The 23,808-nt window shown below is 56.2% G+C and overlaps 1 protein-coding gene across 10 annotated transcripts in view; it reads right to left on the bottom strand.

Moving 5' to 3' along the window:
- Nucleotides 1-599: 599 nt before the first annotated feature.
- The window catches only part of ARHGAP27 (Rho GTPase activating protein 27), a 31,459-nt gene continuing 8,250 nt past the window's right edge, over nt 600-23,808 (bottom strand). For 4 of the 10 annotated variants that reach the window (XM_070561760.1, XM_070561763.1, XM_070561770.1 and 1 more), the window contains 15 exons: nt 10,305-10,712; nt 9,948-10,130; nt 9,661-9,741; nt 9,505-9,588; nt 9,115-9,182; nt 8,693-8,783; nt 8,072-8,176; nt 4,873-4,971; nt 3,645-3,750; nt 3,381-3,503; nt 3,196-3,294; nt 2,944-3,021; nt 2,721-2,855; nt 2,453-2,558; nt 600-2,350 (listed from right to left, as the gene is read on the bottom strand). In XM_070561760.1, coding sequence (XP_070417861.1) covers nt 2,173-2,350; nt 2,453-2,558; nt 2,721-2,855; nt 2,944-3,021; nt 3,196-3,294; nt 3,381-3,503; nt 3,645-3,750; nt 4,873-4,971; nt 8,072-8,176; nt 8,693-8,783; nt 9,115-9,182; nt 9,505-9,588; nt 9,661-9,741; nt 9,948-10,130; nt 10,305-10,712 — 1,944 coding nt within the window. In that variant the 3' untranslated portion in view covers nt 600-2,172. Of the gene's footprint in view, nt 2,351-2,452; nt 2,559-2,720; nt 2,856-2,943; nt 3,022-3,195; nt 3,295-3,380; nt 3,504-3,644; nt 3,751-4,872; nt 4,972-8,071; nt 8,177-8,692; nt 8,784-9,114; nt 9,183-9,504; nt 9,589-9,660; nt 9,742-9,947; nt 10,131-10,304; nt 10,713-11,156; nt 12,656-14,410; nt 14,618-23,808 lie in introns of those variants that run through there. The other 6 variants (XM_070561762.1, XM_070561764.1, XM_070561767.1 and 3 more) reach the window with 5 other exon arrangements.

The raw sequence follows: 23,808 nt of genomic DNA, 5'->3' as shown, positions 1-23,808 counted from the left end.
ATAAGGCAGTTTAAAGGCCTGGTCCCCTATCCACAATGTGGGACAGCGCTGAGGCCCTCCCAGCCCAGAGTTTCCCGTGGGCTCGGCTGAGGCCTGGGATGGGCCAGCATCGCCCTTACTTTCTCACTCGGCCCAGTCCTGTGGCCCCCGTCCCCCTCAGGTGTGGGTCCTGAGAGCAGCCCCTGAAAACTTCCTACTCGCTTTGCACCATTTCCTGAGGAATTCGACCCGAGAGAGCAGTCAGATGAGTAAGAGAGACAAGCAGCCAGTGATGGTGGATACTTCCCAAAACAAGAGGAGATTAGCTGTACCCTGGAAAGATGTCTGCTCTTCCCTTTAGACCATGCTCCTGATATGCGGGACCCCAGAATTCCCTCCCCGAACAGCCCCAGGCCCATTCCCTCAAGTGGACCCGGTGGGGTGGCCAAGGGGCAGCAGCGGGTCTGGCGGCTTGGGCTCGTGGACCAGAGCATCCGCGTGTGTGCACATGACCCTCCCCTCGGGGCAGGATGGCTGGGGTGGGGAGATACCGGGGGCCAGCTTGGTCAGCTCTTCCCACGCCATCACATTTGGGCATGGAATTCAAGAGTCAAAGAAGGTTACAGTGGAACCTGGCCTCCAGGTCAGTGTGAAGGTTTATTTACCAAGGTAGGAGAATAGAACATATTTCATTGAACATTGTTAGCTCGATCTATAACTTTACAACACTTCGACACACGGTATGAGGCCTCCACTGTACTCTTCCCCAGCCCCGCCGGCACTAGGGGTGGGCTTGGCTCAGCCTCATATGCGGACCACGCGCTCCACCAGGGAGGGTGCACACTACCCCCACCCTGGGGCACAGTGCCTGGCACAGAAGAGCAGATAATAAATATTGGCTGTGAGAAACACAGGAGACAGTCCAAGTTAGATGCTTGGCACAGTGCAATAAATATTAGCTATTATTGCTTGTGGAATAAATGATGGGTGGGTGGGGCACGGGGCTGAGACCCATAAACCAAGGTGGTTTGTGTACAAGGAGGGAAGGGGGGCTGCCGGCCCCAGGGTTCACACTTCCTTTCCTGAGGTTGTGCCCCCCTCCCCCCACCCTGCAGGCCTCTCCCAGCTCTTCATGGCAAGGCGGGCACGGGTGGGCATACTCAGCCAGGGCACTGGGAGGGGCTGGGGGCTCCTGCCAGCGCCCCCTCAACCCTGGGGGCAAGAATAACAGCAGGTTTCCTGGCCCTTGCTTTCAGGGACCTCCCAAGGCCCACACAGAACCCATCCAGCTTAGTTCCTTTTGCTGTACCCATAAGCCCATGCTGGGTCGGGGGCTAGCTCACAGGGTGGATTTCTCCCTTATCGGAGACCGTGCTCTGGTGTGAGAGGAGCCTGGGCCAGGAGTCAGATCCCCCGCTGGCCCCTGAAAAAGTCACTTGGCCTCTGTAAGCCTGTTTCCTCATCTGTAAAATGGGACTGTGTGTGGAAACGGTGCATGTCAAGTGGCAGGAGCAGGGTACACGCTGTCCAAGAGGAAGAACCCTCACACACAACACAAGTGGATCAGGGAGCGCAGAGGCCGGGAACCCCAGACAGCAAAGCAGATGAAAATGGTCCACTGCGAGCCAGTGAGAGAGCCGGGCAGGAGCATCATCCCTGAGGCCCGGGGAAAGGCAGGCAGCCGCCCACGCCGGAGGCCGGGTCAGTCCTGTTTCGGCAGCAGGCAAGTTGTCGGTGGCCGCTTCATGACCCGAACGGTGCCACGCACAGGGCTGGGGCCCTAAGGGGCTCCGTGCAGGCCTCGACGGGGTCCGGGCCAGAAGAGACTAGGAAGCCCCTCACCCAAATTCCTCCCAGCCCGGGCGGTCCCAGAAAACCATCCTCACTGCCCCCACATTCTCACACACGCACAGTAGGTGGCGCTGTAATAAAGAACAGAACCCAATTAACCTCTAGCAGAACAGGCCAGGGGAAAAAAAAAATCACATTTTGCGAACTTCCCACCAGGGGTCACCATCCTGCACCGAGGGGTGCAGAATTCACACCCGCCTGCGGGCCGGTAGCAGGCGGAGCGGCTCCGAGATAGAGTCCGGCCACGTGGCCTCCAGCCGCCCAGCTTCTGTGGCCGGACCACCGTCACTCCCAGTCGCAGGGCCGCAGTGCTAGCAGCGGGGGCAGGGTGGAGGCCCGCGGTCAGTGAGGCCGGAAGATGTCTGAGCACTGCTGCAGGATGAGCTCCACCACCTGGTTCTGGAACACCATGGTCATGGGCATGCTGGTTTCCTCCTTCTCGGGCCGCAGGAGCGTGGGCCCGAACACTATGGCCACGCTCTGCACTGACATGCGGTTCTGTTCGCCGTGCTCGATCACCCTGCGGCGGGGTGCGGGTGGCGTGGGGTCAGGGCCCAGAGCCGGGGTAGTGGGGAAACATAGGGGGTCCCGCCTCCCCATCCCCGCCGGCTCGCCCGCTCACCTGCACAGGTGCTGGAAGAGCAGGCGCAGCGTATCGTGGTTGGGGGCAGGCAGCGAGCGCACCAGGTCCCGCACGCAGCGGCTGCGCTGGGCCTGGTCCTGCAGCTCTGGGGAAGGGAAGGGTCAGACAGAGCAAGAGGGAGGGTCAGCTCAGCGAGGGGAACGCAGGGGACTGACTCCCAGCATGTGGGGGGTTCCTGGCCAAGGACGTGCACGAGGCAGGCCAGCTCCACCCCGACCCCCTCCGCCCCACCGCCCCTGGCGCTCACTGATGGCCGCGATGAACTGGCGGAAGTGCGAGAAGGGGAAGAGGGGCTCGGGCAGCTCCCGAAAGAAGAGCTTCAGGGCGCCAGTGATAACGTGGACATCCTCCCAGCGCCCGTCGTCCAGGTCCAGGCGCTCATCTGCGGCAATGGGGAGAGCAGGGGGGAAAGGAGGTCAGTAGCCCCTCGCGCCTTCAGGCCCTGGGGCAGGCACCGGGACGGGCCTCACCGTGGTCCACCTTATAGCGCAGCTTCTGGATGGTGGCCAGGTTCCCACTGATGCGGTACAGCCCGTCGATGTCCAGCCCTGGAGCAGAGGGAGGCGCTTGACCCCGCGTTTGGTGGGATGGGGCTAAAGCCCCCTGCTATGATTCCTACTCAGGGGCTCCCATTCTGTCCGCCACAACCCTGGGCCCACCCAGGGGTCTCTGGCACGGGGCCCTGGGAGGAGGCCACGCGGCGCCCGAGCGCGGACACGTACCCCGGGCCTCGACGGCGCGGATGCACTGCTGCACGAAGCGCGGCACCGGGCTCCGCTCGCGCTCACACAGCGCGGCCAGCGCGCAGCCGAACACCTGGTCTGGGGGAGGGCGAGGGTCGTTAGCGCCACCCGGCCGCGCCCGCCCCCCCCCCCCCCCCCCGCCCCGCGCCCGCCCGCCCCGCTACCTTTGATGTAGCCCTTCTCCCGCAGCGACTGCAGCGTGGGCCGCTTCAGGAGGAACTTGCGCAGCTTGTGCCGGACCTTGCTCAGGTCGCTCTCCAGGCCCCCGGGATACAGCGCGGGCGCGGCTGCCGCACGGGGATGCAGGGATGATCAGTCGGTGGCGCCGGAGGTGGCCCGGCAGGCCCCAGCCGGGTCATCACCATTCCCCAAAGATGCCCTCCATCCCCCCCCCCCCCCCGCCTCCCACACCCCTACCCCGCACACACCTGCGCCCGGCCGCGCCTCGTCCTCCCGCCAGCTTCCCAGGCGCTCGCTGGACCCGAAGTCCACACTGCTGTTCTCATTTTCCTCCTCTGGGGGCAGGTCTGCGGACTAGAATCACACAGCCTCAGAGAGGCAGAGCCTAGGGCCAGGCGGGGGGCCTTTGGGGATGCGGTGAGAGACCGGAAGTGCCCTCCCAGCAGGCCTGGCGACCCCCAGGCAGAGTTCACTTTTCCCTTAAGCAGGTTAACTCGCCTCACCTCCACCAGGGAATCTCAGAACATTCACCTCCCTTCGCTGCATGGAGCCCTTCAGGTGTTAGAGACAGTCATCCTGTTCTCCCCAGCCTTTATCTTGGCGGCACCTACTCACCTTCCAGCTCCTGGCCCCCTTTCCCTATAATTTTCCTTAGTACACACTCCACTACGTCAGCATTCCTCAATATGTGGCTCCCAGCTCAACCTTGCAGTTCCAATTGGGGCCAGAGCACTGCCAACGACTTCACTTCCCTGGATCTGGATTCCTACCTCTATTAATATAGCCAAACATGGCACCCAGTGTTGGCTCATAGGGAACTAAGGACCAAAAAGCCCCAAGCTGGGCCAGCAGTGGCAGTGGTTAAGTTTGCTCTCTCCATTTTGGCAGCCAGGGGTTCTGGTTTTAGATCCCAGACACGGACCTACACACTGCCCATCAAGCCTTGCTGTGGAGGCATTGCACATATAAAATAGAGGACGATTGGCATGGATGTTAGCTCAGGGCCAATCTTCCTCACCAAAAAAAAAAAAAAAAAAGCCCTAAGTTGTTTACTTATGCAATTGATATTTGAACCTAAAAACCTTCAATTCAATCCTTTTAAATGATATCTTTTAGTGTCAGCCTGTCATGCCAACCTGAGGCTGTTTCTGAGAGTATTTACTTTTCCTGCTGCTTTCCTTGAAATGAGACACTCCTCTAGGATCTGCCCCTATCCCCACCTGAAGAGCCCTCCTGCAGGGCCAACCCCAGAGGCTGGATTCACATACTGAAGAAAGGCTGTTTTTTCAGCAGCCCATCTGCCATCCGGCCATAAGGGGGGGACTGCATCTGCCGGGAGTGGTACTCACCCACTGGTGCCATGGAGCTCCTGGGGCCTGAGTGGAGGGTCCCTCCCACCACAGTGGGCACAGCTGCCTTGCATAATGGCTTGCCATCCCCTCCCTCCCAGCCCTGGAGGCTCCAGGCTCTGCCTACCAGCTCCTGGATGGCCTGGGCGATGGCCTTGTGCCAGGTGCTGATGATGGCCTCTGAGTCGTGCTGGATCAGGTACTCTGAGCCATCTCGGCTCCGCAGCTGAAGAGACACAAGTCGCTGAGTCATCTCTGGTTCCCTGGGTTGGCCCCAGGGCTAGGCCCCAGGGGAGATACAGACAGGGAAGTGATCTGTTCCTGTCCCTGGGGACTCAGAGCCTAATGCAGAAACAGCCTCACTCAGGCCAAGGTATTCTGCCTCATTAAAAGCAGTAGGTGACAGCATGCCTGTGTTACAGATGGGCAAACTGAGGCTCAGCAGTTTATGCAACTCCCTTGTTGACACACAGCTAGTGAGTGATGGAACAAGGATCTGAGTGCAGCAGATCCGCACGGCTCAACTGTCTGGTACACGTCCCCCTGCCCCATCCCGCCTCCCACGAGCCACAGAACATGGTGGGCCTCACCCAGAGCAGGGCCAGGAAAAAGGTCAACGAAAGAAACTCCCTGTGGGAGGCCTCTGGCTGCTGGACCGAACAGTGAAGAAAATGCTGGGAGAGAGGATCTGAAAGCAGATCATAGCTGATGCAGAGAAAGCAAGCGACTCCCTCCTCCATATGCATACTGAGGACCTAGGAGTGTCATCCCGCTTCTGCAGCCACGAGTCCCCGCCCTCTCCCACACTCCAGCCGGGGCAATGCGTCCTCTTACAGCCAACTTCATCGGAAGCGTAAATGAAACAAAACTCCAGAGGGAAACTCTCCCACTTTCTGACTACTCAAAGCCTGGTCTGATGAACAGGCTGGAGGGTACCAACCCACCTTCTCTTATTCTCTCCAAGGAACTACGCACACGGTTTGGAGAGGTCTGTGAGCTGAGGAAGCACTGCCCGGTCAGTCTGCTGGATGCTCCATCCAGACCACAGGCCATACTCTTCTTTAAGAGGCCCCAAAGTCTGGGTTTCCAAACCCACTATTTATACTATTAAGGAGCAAGCAGATATCAATCGCCCAGGCGGTTCTTCGGACTGACAGCTGCTGAGTGTCCTTGTTCCCTGACAAAGGCTCCAAAGGACAGGGGGAGGCGGTCAGCAACTTGGACAGACTCAGCGCCCCGGCTCTGAGGACTGGGCGCTCAAGGTTGATGCGAGTGTTTGGTGCAGCAGCTGACAGCAGCCCTGCCGTTTGGGCCGGGTGAGTCAGTCAGTGGAAACTGTCTCAGACAACAGGGTGCAACTTCCAGAAGCAGCAAGGGCTGTCTCGTGGCTGCCCACCTTTTAAACTTCGACTTGAGAGCTATTTAAACTGCCTTTAAAAATTAAAAAAGAGAATAAGAAAAACTGCATGTTCCACCCCACTCGCTCCCTACAGACTGGAGAACGTTCCTCATCAGGCAGCTAGCGCAGCCCACCCCCGTCTCAGCTGACGAGAGCCCTGCCTCTGTCACCCCAGAGAACAGCCCGACAGCTTCTAAAACCACCACCATGATTTTTGGCAGCTTTCTCAAAACATACTCAGTTCCTACTGGAAAGTTTCACACAGAAGGCAAAGCTGGATAGTTACAGAGCAAAATAACTCACAAACATTCATCCTGTTCAATGCACAGGCAAGCTGAGCTGCCCCAAACCAGCTGTTTTTGGAGGACTGTTCCTGAAGTTTTCTGTGGCTCTGGGGCAACTAGGAAGACCTGTTGTGAAATCTGCCAGGCCCAACCAGCCTGGCCACGATATAGAATTTGTGGCTGTCCCTTGCGAAAAATCCTTGAGTTGCCTGCAGGCCACCCCTGAGTGGAGGGAGGATGGCCACCTGCCGGCCAAGAAGCGGGGGCTCCTGACTTCCACTCGACTCTCAGCATCCGTCAGCTTGAGTAGCTTCCAGGAGAACCCTCTGCCTTCCAGCGCTTGCCGGAAAAGACACCTCAGAAGAGTTTACTCTGAAACTTTCATCAAAAGCCCAGGCAGAGAGGTGACGCTTATGGAGCACTGGCTGGAGGGTGTCCTCTCTAGGTCAGGGAAGGAACATGCCTAGCAAAAGTGATGTCCCTCTTCAGTTTGATGCCTGTGGCAGACATTGCTAGTTGATCACAGAACTCCATGCTGCTAAGCCTGGAGAAGGCTCCAGACCCACTGATCCGAGTAGCTCATGAAATGAAACCGGTTTTCCAACCCTGCTCTGTGGATCCTCTGGTTCTAGGACTGAATGAAGCTTGGTGAGTCATCAGACGACTGCACACTCCAGCTCCTTGCGGAACTGCTTTTCCTGAGCTGAGAGATGAGGTCGTGCTTTTGGCTGTTATCACGTTCCCTGAAGCAGCCCCAAGAATCCCTTACTAAACTAGAATGGGGCTCCACGCTAAGGACTTCTTCAAGAGCTAAGGGTTAGGACAAAGCTTTGATTTCCCTCAAAATCTGGGAAGGCCTCCCTGTCCTCTTAATAAGAGCCATGTCGCTGATCACCCTCGTTTCTTCGCTTTGGCTGCCGGGAAAGCTGGAGGTATCTTTCTTCAGCAACAACCACCTTACCCCTGTCCATCATCTGCCCCCCATCCCGCTCCACATCTCCACCTTCTTGTGCCTGATCCTGGCTTGTCAGTGGATTTGGCCAGCTCACCATGTGCTTTTCTCGTGAGTTGCCTCAAAACTTCCGGGGACTGAGGTGAGGGTAAAAGTAGTTTAAAAACAAGACAACGCGTGGACAGTGGAGGGTATGGCGCTGTGATGGTCCTGGCCTGGGCCCCACCTGGCCTCTCTCTTCCTGCTGGGGGAACCTGGGAAACGTGTCCACTGCCCTGGTGGATTCACTGGGGACCCAGTCCAGTTGGAAGCTGGGCTCTGACCATCCAGAGTGGGTTTCCCAGGCTGTCAGAGTGAGCAGCCAGGCACGGGAGTCTCCTGTCCATCTCAGGCCAGAGCAGCAGAGATGAGAGCTGTCCTAGGCATGACAGAGTTTTGTCCCTCAGAGACCTCTACCCCTCCCCTCCCTCCAGGGCCAAGGACTGGTGGGCTCAGCTCCTGGAGAAGGAACTGCAGAATCCACGATGCCAGAACCACTGCGGAGGGGTCCCTGAGGTGGGTGTGGCTGCAGCTTTGAGCCCTGAGAATTGCAGCCCCAACTGTCCCCAGGTCCCTCTTGTGGGGGCTTGCCTCGAGACAGTTCCAAGCCAGCAGTAAGCCCCTTCTCCTTCTCCCCACCCCCACCACTCACCTCCAGCACATGCTTCTTGCTGGATTTGTCCTTGGGAGCCCAGGCGAGAGAGGCCCCCTTCAGCTCCACCGTGTACTCGGGGGTGGAGAGCTTGTAAGGCTGTCTCTGTGGGAGAGGGAGGAAGGGTTGGGGGAGCCGTCAGCTCAGACAGGCCTGCCATGGTGCCCTGGCTCTGATCCACCAGGCGCCCTCAGCTCCAGGGACAGGTTGGGGTCACAGCTCTGGGGCAGGGGGCCCAGGGGCTCCTGGAACCCAGAAATCCCCATACTTTTTAATCACAGAGCCTGAGGGCTGACTGGTCCTTTGCTGCCTGCCCACCCAGGAGAGGAAAGGAGAAAGGAGTGCAGCCCCCTCTCCTGAGAGCAGAGATGCCCAGCCCCCAGCCTCCCTGCCCACCAGGCTGGAGCTATCCACCCTCAAGGACCGCTCCCCAGGCCCAGGGTGGCTGAAAGTGCTTGTCCCGGAGTGAATCTGCTGTCGCCACCCCCTGCCAAAGCCCAGCTCTCTTGACGCGGATGTTCCACTGTCTCAGACCCAGCGTCTGACAAGCCAGATCAGGTCAAGACCCTCAGAAGTCAGGAGCAGATGGGGTGGTCCCTGCCCTGGGGGCCTGGGCCTCACCAGGCCGCCTGCAGCCGAGGCCTTTGAGTCCTTGAAGAACGTCAGGACGCCGCCCTCCAGCACTGTCCAGGAGGCACTCCAGTGCTTCTTCCTAGGTGGGGGTGGGAGTGGGGGTGGGGAGGTGGGAGGTGGCAGGGCTTGGCTTTGGCCCTGGGCTGAGGCCCCTCTCCCACCCTCAGGAGCAGGACACAGAGCTTAAGAACACAGCTCGGGGCACCCACCTGTGAGGGGTGTACTCCCATCTCTAATACCTGGTAGCCAAGGGACCTTGGGCAAGTCACTTTATCTCTGTGCCTCAGTGTCCTTACAGGACCTCTTAGAAAGTCACCTTGAGGACTGACAAGAGCCTAGCATCCAGGAGCACACTGTGAACACCCTCAGTAAGGCCCAGCTCCCTGGTCTGGGTGCAGACGGGCACTCACCGGAGCCGCTTCCCCTTGTCCACCGTCTTGGTGCGATGGAGCACACCTGCCTTGTCCAAGGTCTTGATCTGAGAGAGAGAAGGGGAAAGAGGAAGCAGTTTAGGGGCTGAGCCACGGCGGGCAGAGGTTAGTCTCCCCCTCAGCCAGCAGCTCCCCACAGGCTGGGCCTGAGTCTCCACTGAACCAGCAGCAGCCAGAGAGATTTCTCCCCAGTTTCCAACCTCAGCTCACTCTGGGCCTGGGATGACCCAGACCCAGGTTCCTTCAGCCCAGGCAGGTGCTGGGGCTATGGGGAGATGAGCCTGACCCAGTCGCAGCCCCCAGGACCTCCAGAAATCCCCTATTGCTTCTGTGGGGGTCCTGCCAGGGCCTACAGGCCTCTTCCCTTACCCTCTCCTCAGGGGGGCTGGCCTGGGCTGGGGTCTCACTGTCCTGGCTGGATTTGCGGATGGTTCGAGGGGCAGGGACAGGGACCTGGGGAGAAAGACACTGTCGTATATAACCCCCTCCTCCCTCCCTGGCACTCCCCCTTCCCCTGCTGGCTACCTGGGGCAGCTCCCACTGAACGGAGGCATCCTCTGGGTTGTAGAAGTAGGGCTTCCCATGTTGGTCCTCCAGCCTCACCCACTGTGGAGAGAGGGATGGTCAGGGCTCCAGCCCGCCTCGTGAGAGGGGAGGAAAACGTCTCCCTACAGCAGAGCCCAACACAGCCCCGAGGGTTTGGAAGGCTGGCTTGGAGCCTGTGCAGGAGCTGCAGCTGAGGAGCTACTAGTGAGAAAGGGTTGGAGGAGCGACCCCGGAGCTGTCTGGGCCCATCTGCCCGCTGCCCCTACCTTCTCTTGGGTGAAGTGGTTCGTGTAGAGCGTCTGCCCATCCGAGTCCACGTGGCAGGACCAGCCGGGGGGCGTGGCCAAGGGAGAGGTGGGCCCGGGCTCGCTGAAGGAGCCCACGGGGGAATAGTCCTCCTCGGGGTAACTGGTCAGCAACTCAGGGTAGTCAGTCTCGGGGGTGGGGGGCTGTAGAGAGCAGAGGCCTGAGTCAGAGGGTCTCGGAGCCAGTATAGACCCCCGGCCCCGCCCTTTCGGACCAGGCCAAGCCCCCTCACCGGCCGTCCCGGGGCGGTGGGCAGCAGGAGGCGGGGTCAGAGCCTCCGAACCAGCCCCGCCCACCCGCGCAGGCCCCGCCCTCACCCTCTGGTCCCCCGGGCTGCCGGGGCTCAGGCCGGGCTGCATGTCCTGCTCGTCCTCCGGCTCGTCCTCGGCCTCGTCCTCCCAGGCCGTCTCGCCCGTCAGCGGGTTGTAGAAGAACACTCTGCGGCTCTCCTCATCCCAGTACTGGCCCCACTCGGTCTCGACGCTCTCGCCGCTGCCCACCGAGGCCGGGGAGGTGGCCGGGCTGGCGGCGCCCTCGGCAGCCTCGAAGGGCGACTCCCAGGTGGTGACGCCCGTGTCCGGGTTGTAGTAGTAGGGGCGCCCGGTGTCCGCGTCCGTGTGCGTCTCCCACACCGGGCCGGGGCGGGGGGCCGCGGCGGGGCCCGGCGAGGTGACTGAAGGCTGCCTCTCTACGTTCGCGTACACGGGCTCCGGGGGCTCGTCCACCTGCGCGAGGAGGACGGGGAGGTGACCTTCAGCGCAGCTCCGGGGTCACAGTCCCCACTCGGCCACTTGCCGCCCGAACGACCTTCAGCAAGTCACAGCACCCCTCTGCCTCAGTTCCCCCGGCTGCAAAATGTCTGCCCTGCCCATTCCGGAAATTGTAGTGAAGAGAGAATGAGGAAATGTTCTTGAAAGTGCTTTTGTAAAGTATGGAGTGCCCCAGATGCGTGGGACAATTACATTAATAATTTATTAACAACAATAAAATTTCGATAACGGAGTTCTCCCAGCTGTGCACTCATAGGGGCCAATCAAAGGTTGGGCAGAAACAGAGAAATAGCCTAGGGACCCATCCCTCCTCTGGCCCCATTCAGGTCCCATGGGGGCAGGGCCCTGCTGCATTCTACAGCCCCCACCAAGAGCCCCCACCCCTCCTTCCTTCCTGACCCGGAAAGCTCTGGACTGGATTCCGTGCTGCCTCTGGATTTGGGGCTGGAACTTCCTCCGTGTGCAGTTTGCAGGCCTCAGACAAGAGGATAAGAGAGGAGAGCCAGAAGGGAGGGAGAAAGGAGGGGCGGGGAGAGGTGAGCCCCCTTCCCAGCCAAAGGAAAGTGGGGCAGGCTGGAGGTTCAGCCACATGGAATGGTGGTGCTTAACACCCTCACAGCCCTCTGCTGCCCGTGGGGCAAAGTCTAAGCCCTTAACAGGGCCTGAGACAGCCCATCACCTGCTGTCTTCCACCTTATTTCCGGCCACGCCTTCCCCCTTGCTTTGAACTTTAAGTCCCAGTAGCAGCGAGTTGCTGCAGGCCCCCACCCTCTCTGCTGTGTGTCCACCAGGCCTCAGCTCATTTGCCGGCTTCCCAGGCCCAAACCCACCCCTTTCGCACCTGGCTGACTCCTATTCCTACTTCAGGACTCAGCTTAGGCGTCAGGTGCAAGACCTTTCGCGAGATTTCTCCTGTGCGCCCACCACACCCAGCCCAGCACCCTCAGCCCGGCAGATAACTATACTGTCCAACCCAAGGCAGCAGAATAGCACACGGAGATTATCGCTGTTTTCTGAGAATGTGTGATGGTACAAGGGAAAAGCAGATTTCAAAATGGCAAACTTAGCATAATTTCAATTTTGCGTTTTTAGAAACCCTCCAAAATGCTAACAGAGGTCCTCTCTGGGCAGTATAATCAAAGAGACTGGATTTGTTTCAGTTTACTTTTTTCTTTAAACTTTTCTGCAGCCTCTAAATTTTGTACAATAAACCTTTTTTTCTAAATCACACAAGTTCCTCTATTGCTGTGACATCTTCACTAAGCTGTAAACTCCTCAAGAGGGGAAGCAAGGCCTGCTCAAGGTGGCCTCTCCTAGGCCTTAGGCAGGCACCTGAGAAAACATTCGTGTGTCCAACAAAGACTCGTCTGCTCTGGGCCAGGCACCGTTCTAGGCTCTGGGAATGCAGCAGTGAACAAATGGACACGATCCCCGCCCTGGCGTGGTGGCACACCAGTGCGCAGGAGTGTAAAAGGTGGGAGGAGTAGGGAGACAAGCAGGGCGGGGAGTGAAATGCACAGCATGTCAATGATGATCGCTGCTAACAAGAAAACAAACACAGCCAGAGACGGGGGTGTTGCAGGCTTAGACAAGGTGGCAGGGCCCGGGCACATAGCGGGCAGGAAGAGCTGGGTGCACAAGTCCACCAGTTTCTCACCCCACAAGCTCCTGTGTGGCCGAGATAGGACCCTCCACCCCACTTCTCCTTTCTCTCTGTCCTTTACAGCCCTCCTGCGCCATCCTGTATTCCAACCACTTCAGGCCGCTGACCCTTCCCCAAACACAAAAGGCATCTTCCTACCTCCGTGCCTTTGCTCCAGCCGTTCCCTCGGCCCAGAACTCCCTGCTCTCATTCCCTGCCTGCCTGAATCCTGTTCCTCCACTTGAGCTGGGCTCACAAGCCTCACCTGGGAGAGGCCTTCTACCTCCAGAGAGAAGTCTGACCCACTGGCAGTCTACTCGTCACTGTCAGGGCCCGATGGCATTCTGGTTAGTTCCTTGTCCACCCGTCTGCCTACCTTCTCGGCCCCGAAAGGCAGGAGTTTCTTGAGAGCAGGACCCAGGATGAGGTAACTGACCCCACTTCCCCCCAGGAGGTGGTCCAATGCCCTGATGCACACAGCTGATCCACCAAAAACATCTACTGCTTGAGTACCCAAGTCAATCCATGCCAAACTTCAGCCACAAACAAAAAGCAAACACAGCTGACACTACAGGAGAGACTGGAGGTAGCTTTGAGCAAGAACTTCCTGAGAATAAGGGTTCAAGCACAGGGACCAGGAGACTCCTTGGGAGGACAGGACGGAGCAGAGGGGAGAGGAAGGTGATGACCAGACGCACCTCCTCCCCACCCTAGCTGGACCCACTGAGGCAGAGGCCTTGTCCATCACTGGGACATGGGTTGGAAGGGCCCACAGATGTGGACAAGCCAAGGAAGGAGCCAGGCTCTTTGGAGTGAGGATTTCCACCTTATTTATGCAAAACTACCCTCCTCATAGTTCTTAGACTAACTCTGGGAGTGAACTTTTTGGCTCTTGGGAGAGCTACATCCTTCACGCTCTCCTTTGGGGCACCTTTTGCATCCACGGTTGGTTAAGCCATAAAAAGGCTACCCGGCTGCTGGCCTTGGCTCTGAGTCCACAGGGCGTCCCAGGCTGGTGGGGCTGATGGGGATCTCACACAAGGAACATGCCCAGCAGGGACAGAGGAGATTTGGAAGGTAGTTTAGGCGCCCCATGTGACAGGGCTGTCACAAGGAAGAGGAGATGCAGAATCACACTGTGGGCTCCAGACTGTGGATCAGAGCTGAATGGGGGCAGGGCAGTGCCCCTTTGAAGGGAGCACATTCGAAGGATGGGGGCTGCCCCAGAGACATGGGCTGCCTCAGGAGATAGTGAGGGGCCTTCACTGGAGGTGAGCAAGCCAAGTCCAGCTCCCTGGGAGGGATGCTGCAGCCCTGTGGAGGGGTCTAGAACTCTCTGTCAAGCCCCCACAGTGCTAAGATAGAGGCACTTTCCTCTCCTGGCAGAGCCTCAGTCAGGCTCAGATCAGTTCCTGAGGCCAGGTGGGGCCAGTCCCTCCAAGCCCTTGGCCTCCAAGGGGGAGCTCGCCCAGGTTGAGCAGAGCCTGCCACCCTGGCCCCCAAATCCTGGAGGCCTGGGCAAGGCACAGATGTGGGACATCAACAGGGACCTGAGTAGGGTACCAAGTGCTCTCAGGACCCAGATCCCAGTCATGACAGAGACACAGGGTACATGGAGAGGAAAAGAGGAAGTGGTCTCCTTCCCTCAGGCCAGAGGACAGAGCCAAGAGGGCCCCGGCTCTCACCACACCCAGCTGCCGGGCGCTCCTCTTGTCGCCAAGTCCCTCCCCTTGCCCACAAGCAGGTGGCAGGCCTGCCTCTCTTTCCCCCGGCTGATCACCGCCTCTTAGCATCCCTTTGCAGGCCCTCTCACACGGGCAGGGCCTCAGAGAAGGGAAGAGGAAAGAAGGGAGGAGCCCCCGGCTGTGAGACCCCCTGCTCTGACTCTCAGCTCACCTAGCTCCTACCGAGGCCAGAGGAGGGAGGCCACTGGTGGCCCCGTGATGCCACAGGTCCCTCTGCCACCCCACGAGAGGCTGAACTCCCTCCTCCCAATGCCAGGGTCCCCTACCTGTACCCGCAGGGCCCGACTCTGCCTCCTGGTCAGCTTGGCAATCATGTCTACCATCCTGTCCCCTCAGGGCTGCTCGGACAGAGCCCTGGGAAAGTTTTGGGGGTGGAGCCAAGGGGCACAACCCCAGGGCTGGCACAGGGCAACGGGGAAACAAGAAGTTGCCTCGAGATGGCGGGAGGCTGAGCCTCCAGCCCATTTCCTGTCAGGGCTGCGGAAGTGCTGCCTGAGACAGAGTGGGGTGGGGTGGGGTGGGGTGGGGGGTGCCTCAGGTCAGGCGTTTTTTTATGTGTCCAGGCACACCACTGGCCACCCTACTCAGTGCTCTGATTATTGAAGAGTTCTGAATCCCAGGCCCAGACACAGCCACGGAGCAGACTCCACAGAGGATGGCGCAGGGCCGTGGGTGGGGGAGGGGTAGGCTGCACAGACAGAGGGCAGGCAGAGGGGGCAGCTGGGTGTTGGGGCCTGAGCTGGCATAGACAGGACCATGAGTGGCCATCAGCTCCCCCAAGGCCCAGGGACAATGTGATGGGAAAGAGGAAGCTTGTATGTGGGGGGTGCCTGAAAGAGGAAGGGGGCTGGGCAGATGTGGTATCAGAGGGAGCCAGTGTCTGGATCCCTCTGGCCACGTGGAGGACAGGAGGGATTCTGACCACACCACCATCTACCCGCCTGACCACCTGAGTCTGCCTCCTCCAGCCCCAGTCACCAAGACGCGTGCGCCTACCCCGCCTGTGAGTCCACATACACACACAAGGATGCCCGTGCCCCTCTCCTCCCCTCCAAGGACCCAGAGAAGGGGGACAGGAACTAGCTCCCCCAACTGTACCCTAAGTGCTTCCTCCTGGCCTCTCCTCTCTTCAGCCCCTCACCAGGTGGGTCTTCAGACCCTGGCCATGCACAACAGACACCACGTGTCCTGGGTAAGACACTGCAGCCCCTCCTCCAAGGCCTGGGGGAATACTTTGTCTCACTAACCCCCTCAAAGGTGCTTCCTCCCAGCCCCCAGGTGCGAGGCAGCACCCGGCCCACCCACCCACCCGCCTGAAGGCTCTCCCACAATGGCTGCTTGGCTCCCAGTTGAGGCTCTGACCCCACCTTTCCACCCTAGATCCAGCCCCTCATCTCCCATTCTTCCATATCAGTAATCTCTCTGCTCTAGCCCTGGCTCTGCTTTCTCCCCTGGCCATGTCCCCTGACCTCTCCTCCCCTGTACCCACTGTGGGCATAGGACACAGACACCCACGTAGTGCCAGGCATGGTGTGGATTTGGGGTGTGGGACACTTGGGGAGACCACATCCAGAGCAAGTCCAGGCCCTATGCCCCACTCTGCCCTCAAAAGCTCTACCATCACTCCCCTACCATCCCCTGGGCCCTGACTCGGAAGCCCAGAACCCCAGGGACAGACTAATCCCCCAGAGAGGCCTGGAGTCCTCACACTTGTCACACACATGATATATGACACTGCCCCCACCCTGAGGGCCAGGGACCACACACACACACAAGTCCCTAAGAGAGATGGAGCCAGGCCCAGGAGATGGCAACAGCCTCTATAAATTCCAGAGCAGCAGGAAACTCTGAGCCACCAGGGAGGAACTGGGTTGGGGAAGGGAGAGGGGAGAAGTGTGGGAACCCAGGCCCAGCACTGCCCTCTAGGTGGAATCGAGGGGCAGGTCTCCCTGTGGCAGGGACCAGGAGTGACAGTGTGGGGGTCTGGGAGCACAGAAAAGGCAGCCAGCACCCTACTTGCTGCTCTTCCCCAGTAAGAGCCTGGCCCCAAGCCTGGGGTCCCCCAGCTGGCTCTGGCCCCACACTTTAGGGACCGACAAACCTCACACAGCAATGGCCTGCTCGTGGTCACAGAGGTGGGCTCCTCAGGCCTCCTGTCTGGGCCTCCCCTCCCCCGGCGAGAGGAGGTGGTGACCACAGCAGCTCCCCAGTGGGGTCCTCCTCCCTCAACCACACCCTCACTCCTCAAGAGGCACATGAGAGGGAGGTGACAGAAGCAGCCAGCTGCACATCACCCATCTCTCCAAAACCCTGGGAGGGGTATCGGGGCAGGAGCAGGTGCGACAGGAACCTCCTATCCGCCCTCTGGGGCCAGAGGCAAAGAAATGCCTGCACACCAGCTGCTAGAGCCCAGGGGCCAGCTCAGGGGGCTGGGGAGGGGACAGGACCGCCGGGCTGACTCTGAGCCTGCTCCATGCCACCTGGGTAGGGCGGAGGGAGAGTGGGAGTGAACTGTGATCTTTGCCTCCAGGGCTCAGCCGTGTGTACAGAACCTCTGCTGCCTCCGCTGTCCTGGCATCCGTCCCTCCCCTGAGCACGCCTTCTCCCGGACAGAGTCCGGGCCTCACTCACTCCATATCCACCCCTAGCCCCGAGTGCTGTGCCCACCTACGCGCAGCGGGGAAGCTGGGGTCACCCTGCAGAGTCGGATGAGACTGGTTTGGGCTGGGGCCTGGCTGAGGCATGCTGTGCTAAGGCCCAGGGGGCTCAGTGCAATTTTATCCCATGCAAGGAGCGAGAGATGCCAGACCCAACGGCCTAAAGTGAGGCCCTTCTCGGGTTTGGGGCAGAAGCTTCACTGGATTCAAAGGAAAAAGCCTGAAGCAGGAGTCCAGAGACCTGGTTTATTGTGTAGACTTCTCTCTGAGCGACCCCTTGAATCTCTGGGCCTCAGTTTCTTTATCCATAGAATGGGCTGTCCATTCTCTCCTCCTAAACTGGTTCCTGTGAAACCAGTTGGTTTCTGAGAAAAAGCTGAGCAGACACCTGAGTTCCCACAGCCACCAGGACCTGGGGAAGAGAGCCGGGCCACACTTCTGCTTTTCTGGCTCTGAGTTTCACTTGAGTGCCCCTGGCTCCGGACTCTGCCCCCAGCCTCCTGGTGACCTCATGCAGCTGCCTGCTTGGCCTGCTCCTCCAGGGTGCAGGGTGGGGTGGAGCCGGGGGTGGAGCCCCTTCACCACTCACGTCCCCTGTGCTGTGAGTAAGACTGGCAGACACCCAGGAGTCTGCTGCTGGGCCAGGAGAAAGGGGATGGTCTGTCAAGGGACCTGCCGGCCAGCAAAGGCCGTGGTTACGAGCCAACCTGGGGAGGTGGGAAAATGTGACAGGGTCATTACCTTCTGCCCACCCTCTCAAAGGTATCCGCACCTGCACCCACCACTCCCTCCCCCAGTGGAGGGCCCAGGGTCCCTAGTCCAAGCCAACCTCCCCATCCTGGGCCCGGGGGACCCTCTTACCTCTCACTTGCTTACCTCAAATCTCCAAGTGTCAGCCCCCTGGCCCCCAACCCCACGCAACCGCCTCTGTCCCTCTGGCTTTTCAACAAGCTCAAGGTCTCTTCATCTCAAAAGTAAGTGTGTGCACCCCTGGACCCAGCTCCCCCTTTCTTGTTTTCAGATCCAACTGCTTGAGGCATCTGTGCACCCACCATCTCGCTGTCCACTCAGTCGGACACCCAGCCCAGCTCAGGTCTCCCACAACTTCCCTGGTGACAGATTCGGTCTTTGTCTGGCCTGACTCCTCTCCTGTGCTTAGTCCTTACAATCCTCTCCGTCCTGGGCGGCCTCTGCCCGGGGCCTCTTGGTCTGCCTCCTCTTCCTCTGGCTGCTCCCTCTCAGCTCTTTGGGCCCACACTCCTCTTCCTCTGCTCAACTCCTCCATGCTTGAGGTCTCATCTTTGCTCCTCACTCTACGGTCCTGGGGAAGCTCAACCGGCTTTATTAGGTTGACACCTCACAACTCCAACTCCAGGAGCATGAATCCAGCTGCCCACCTGGACGTCCTCGGGACACCTCAACAGCTGCGTGTCTCACACCCAGTTCATCTCCATTCTCCTCCTTCCCCCCATCTCAGTGTCACCTCTGTTACTCAAGCAGAGACATGGAGTCATCCCTGATTCCGGCTTCCCCTGCATCACCGTCACGAAGCCCAGGTGACCAGACCCACCCAAGCCTTTCAGACCTATCAGTCCCCCAGGGACACAGGGGTCAGAGGAACACGGGGACACCACCGCAGGAGAGCAAACCTGCACATCTGAAATAGACGTTCCTTGGGGCAACTGGCCTGGTCAGGGCAGAAGGAAAGGGAGGGGCTTGTCAAGAGAGATTTAAGAGACAATTAGCCGCAATGCACGGCCTTGACTGGATCCTTCCTGTTCAAAAAACTGGCTCTGAGAGGCTTGTTTTAGGACAGTGGGGAAATTTGACGAGGCCCGGGTCTTAGATGATGTTAAGGAATCAATGTTAATTTTGTTAGATATAACAACGGTATCATGGTTATGGAGAAAAACATCATTTTTAAGAGATTCATGCTGAAGTTTTTAGGGGTAAAATATGATGAAGTCTAGAATTTATTTTTTTTGGCAAAAAAAAAAAAAGAAGATAGAACAAACATGACAAATAGTAATTGTTAAATCTAGGTAGTAGGTATAATCATATTCATTTTAATATTCTCTTTCCTTTTTTGTATGTTTGAAAAATTTCATAACAAAAAAATAAGAAAAATATCTCCCACACGCTCTTTCCTTGTTCCGCATCCTCAGTGTCGCTCCTCTACAAGGCATTCATTATTTCTTACCTGGACACAGATGGGCCCTTCCAGCTCTTCCCTACTCCCAATGCATCTGAGACAAAGTAATTTCTCTCTCTTGAAGATGCAGCTCTAAGGCCAGGGATTCTGGAAACACAGCAGCTTAAACCCACCCAGCTTCTCCTCTTCTCCCAATTGCTACCTTCTACTGCCCAAGCCAAGCCGGGGGGTGGGGGGTGGGGGTGTGGGGAGGAGCAGGACTGGCTGGCACAGGTGAGGGTGCCTGAGACAGAGGCTAGAACTTCGGAAACCCAGGGGGCAGACTGGGCCTGTCACAGGACCCTACGGGGAAGGTAGGGTGACCCGCACATGAAATCCTTTTCCCTTGGGAGCTCATGGGAGCTGAGCAAGTGGGCTAAGCCCTCTCTGATGTTAGGCTGGAAGTGCCAAGGAGGTGGAAGCAGGGAGAATGCCTGCTGGTGTCTTAGACAGCAGAGGCTGGCCGGCCCCACAGGCCCACTGGCAGAGACCACCTCTCCTCTGCTCTAGGGCCCCCACCAACTGGGGAACACCAACAGCTCAACCCCAGCCCTGGTTTGCAAAGACATCAACTGCACTCCTCTGACAGCCCCGTGTCTGGAGAGAGGGAACAAACAGAATGACCAAACTAACTACTGCTATCAGACCCCAGTATAGTGGGACCAGGACACACTGAAGGCGCCATCACACATCATGGTGGGAAGAGGAGCTTCTTAGGAAGAGGTGACTGGACAACTGGGTGGTCGTCCAGAAAAAAATACTCAAATGTAGGTCTACATCTCACTCTGTCCACTCCGATACACCCCCAAAGGATCAAAGGTTTAGATGTAAAAAGTGAAGCCATAAAAATACTCAAAGAGGAAAATATGAGCAAAATTCTACATTTTTAAAAAAAGGCCTTTGTAACAAAGATTTAAAATCTAAAAGGATAAAATAAGTGATTTATACATTTGACAACATAAATGTATTTTAAGAATTCTTGTGTGGCCAAAAAATTCAATTAGCAAAGTCAAAAGACACACTTGGCAGGGAGATTACAATTCATGTAATGGACAAAGGGCTATTTTCCTATTATAGAAAAACCTTGTAGAAATCGATAAGAAAAAGATCAATAACTCAATAGAAAAATGGGCAAAAGATATGAACAGACCATTCACAGAAAAATGGTCCTTAAATACAGGGAAAGATGCTCGCTCTCACTGGAAAGAGAAATGCAAATTCAAGCTAATTTAAGATAACATATTTTACTATCAGATTGGCAGAAAACAAAACTTTGACAACACTCAGTTGGCAAGGCTGTGGGGAAATAAGCCCTCTCATTTGTGTTGGTGGGAGAGCAAATTGGCATAAACCCCATGGACAGCAATTCGGCGATGTCTAACAAGTATCTATCATTTACTCTTTGACCCCGCAATCCTACTTCTGGGAGTTATCCTCAGTTTACCTGCACATACGTGGAAGATGATTTATTAAAGCATTGTTCGTAACAGCAAAAGATGGGAAACGATCCAAATGTCGATCAACAGTGGACTGGTTAAATGAATTATGATACATCTCCACAATGGAAAACCGCACAGCTATAAGGAAGGAGACTATGCACAATCTCCAAGATACATTGTTAAATCACAAGGCAAAAAAGAAACAAGATGTTCTCCAAGATGCATTGTTAAATCACAAGGCAAAAAAGAAACAAGATGTTCTCTAAGATACATTGTTAAACCAAAAAGGCAAAACAGAAACAAGATGTAGGACCATGGGTCCCCGCATACTACCTTTGTGTAAGAGAGACAGAAAACCAAGTAATCAATTGTATATCATACCAGTTTGTATTTGTACAAAGCAACTCTGGAAGAACAGAGAAAGAATTCATAAAAGTGGTGACTTCTGAGCTGATGGAGAACAGCATGGAAGTGGGGGTGTGAGAGATTCTTTACGACACACTTTTAAATATTGCTTTGATTTTTAAAAACCACGTAAGTATGAACCTAGTTTAAAAAATTCAAAGTTCTTATCCCTAGAGGAGCAGGGAAATACAGCTACAACTTGAACAAAAAGTAACAAGGCAATTCAAGTAAAGCACAAAAGAAAAACATAAGGACTGCTTTAGAACTGAAAAGATATCATTGTACTACTAACTGAAGAAGATAGTCACTCTAGAGATTCAAATTTGTGGTCTGGAAGGTCAAGCAGAAGAAATACCTCAAACCTCAGAAGAAAAGCACATAGAGACAGAAATAAAGAGGGAAAAGATAAGAAATTGGGAAATCCATCAGGAGAGCTAACTTGCAAATGAAAGAAAAAGTGAAAGAAACGATAATGGCACAGCAGATAGATTTCTCTAAGCTGATGAAAGTCCAGAGTCCACAGCCTGAGGGGGTTCTGTGAGTTCCCAAGGGGAGTGTGGAGAAAGGAGTCCTCACCACGGCACACCCTGTAGAATAGGTTTGATTAGGAACCCCAGGGAAAAGGAGAATCCAGGAACGAAATGGATAGTGTAGGAGGACAACAGAGTAGGAGGGAGAAAAAGGGATCCATAGCAACCTGCTTGAAGGGAAAAAGAAAACCACAAGGTAAACCCATAAATGTAAAATAACCCATCAGTAGTAAGATCAAGTCCAGTGTATCAGTTGTTAAACCAAATGTGAACTGATTCAATTATCCCATTAAAAGACAGAGTCAGCTTGGGTTTAAAAATACAGTGATATGATACATTCAAGAAATACACTTATTAAAAAAAATGATAACGGTTGAAAATAAAAGGATCCTGAGAGATACCAGGGAAAAGCAAAAAAATAAAATAAAATGAGATGAAAAGTAAGAGTGGCCATATTAATAACAGAAAGATGGGATTTCAGATTAAAAGCACTAAGCAGGATAAAAGGGGACACCATGTAATGACACAAAGCACAGTTTGTGATGACAGAACAACACAATCTGTGTGTTCCCTATAGTAGTCAAATATAAAAAGACAAACTATTAAAAATACAAGAACTTTATAGAGAAAATTTGAGTGGAAGAGTTAATAAATCTCAATCAGAATGAAAGACAAAAATAAAAAAGAGAAAAAAGAAATATACAAAGAAGTGCAAGTTTGAAGAATATAATAAATAAACTTGATTTGATACATATGGAAACTTACATCCCTTAAATAGAAAGTGCACATTTTTTCTATGTCTATGAAAAACTTAGGAAAATCATTTACTTGGTCACAAAGAAATCCACAAATAAATTGAAAAGTGGAGATTTTACAAATCTAGAAAAAGTAAAATATAAAGTGGCCCAAATTAACCGGAGATCTAGTGGGAAACTTGCAAAGACCAATTACCATTGATGGGAAAAAAAGTCTGCCACTGAAAAGGCACCAGGTCCAGAGGGCTTCACGGAGGACACAGAATTGTAGAAACCTTTAGGATTCACCTCTAACATCACCTTCCTGGTGAGGAGGCCAGCCTAGATTTCCCTCTGGCTGGTGAGACCCCAGCAGAGGGGCTCCTCCAAGTGCCCCCACAGCACCCTGCAGATGCATTCGCCACACCTCACCATAACCATCGGTTTGCCCGCCAATCTCTCCTCCTGGACAATAAGCTACCTGAGGGCAGGGACCGCACCTCAGTTTTCATTGCCTCCCAGCGCCCAGCACAGCCCCTGCTGTTGCCTGCATCAGTGAGCACGCTAAGCAAAGAATCACAGCATGGTGGTCAACACACCATGATGCCCCTCTGTCTGTAAAACTCCCCAACACACCGCAACGGATGGAAAGAAACCAAAATGCTCAGTCATCAGATGGAAACTCCCCCCATTAGCCAAATGTTTGTAGTGGGGTAGTGGGGTTAAAGAATTCCTATGTGGGGAATAGTAATTTACAAATTCTGACAAGGCAAGGATTCCGGTTGTGTGGACCAGGAAGGAAGACGGCTGGGAGCATCTGGAGGCAGGCCCCTTCTGGCACCTCGGCTTCCTCTCTGGGCCTGAGTCCCTGGGCCCCCACGATGACATGGAGGCCTTGACCGGGCTCACTGCCCGGCCCACTGCATGCTGGGAAAGGAGAGGATGCAGGGCCAGAGCCCGGCCTGGGCAGAAGGGTCCTGCAGGCCTCACTCTGCCTAGGCAGCAGCTCTGGGAATCCCCTCACCACCACCTCCTTCCTCGACCTGGAAACAGGCCCCTGAATTTTAGAGAGAACACCTACCCGCCGGGACCCAGCCCTGGGAGCCCAGTTTTCCTTGACACCAACCAACATCGACTGTTCCCCTCCCCCCGACACTCTGGCCTGGGACCCTGACCACATCTGCTCATCAGCTCCCCAGTCGTGATGATGGACTTGTCCTGCCCAGGACCCGGCACTGACCAGCCATCAGGGGCTGGCATTCAGTACCGACTGCCGTCCCCTCCCACCACCGGACACAGACAGCTCCAGGAGGGGCAGAGAAAATAGACCTAGAGTGAGGCCAGCTGCTGGGGCTCGGGAAGGAAGGAGGGAGGCAGGCAGGCTTGTCTCAGGAGGCTGGGGGCAAAGAGAACCAGAGACTGAGAGGTGGAATGAGGCCCAGGCTCAGGGGAGACTGCCCAGGGGATTGCACCTAAGAGGTTGCTCCTTTCTGCCTTGAGAGCGGTGGGTGGGAAGGGCTCTCGGGTGGGAATGTAGGTGAGGATGAGGAATGTGGGTTGAGCCAGGTCATAGGCTGGGCAGTGGGGCTCTGGGGTCAGCCTGGGGCTGCAGGTGAGTCACAGGGAGGAAACAATCAGGCCAGGTGTGAAGGAACCAGCTGGGCCTCCCCAGGGCGGCTGCCCTCTGCGGAGGGTAGGGGGAGTTGTT

Source organism: Equus przewalskii, chromosome 10, assembly GCF_037783145.1.
Source record: "Equus przewalskii isolate Varuska chromosome 10, EquPr2, whole genome shotgun sequence".
Lineage (NCBI taxonomy): Eukaryota > Metazoa > Chordata > Mammalia > Perissodactyla > Equidae > Equus > Equus przewalskii.
Note: the sequence above shows the minus strand (reverse complement) of the source record. Positions and strands in the feature narration are given on the sequence as shown.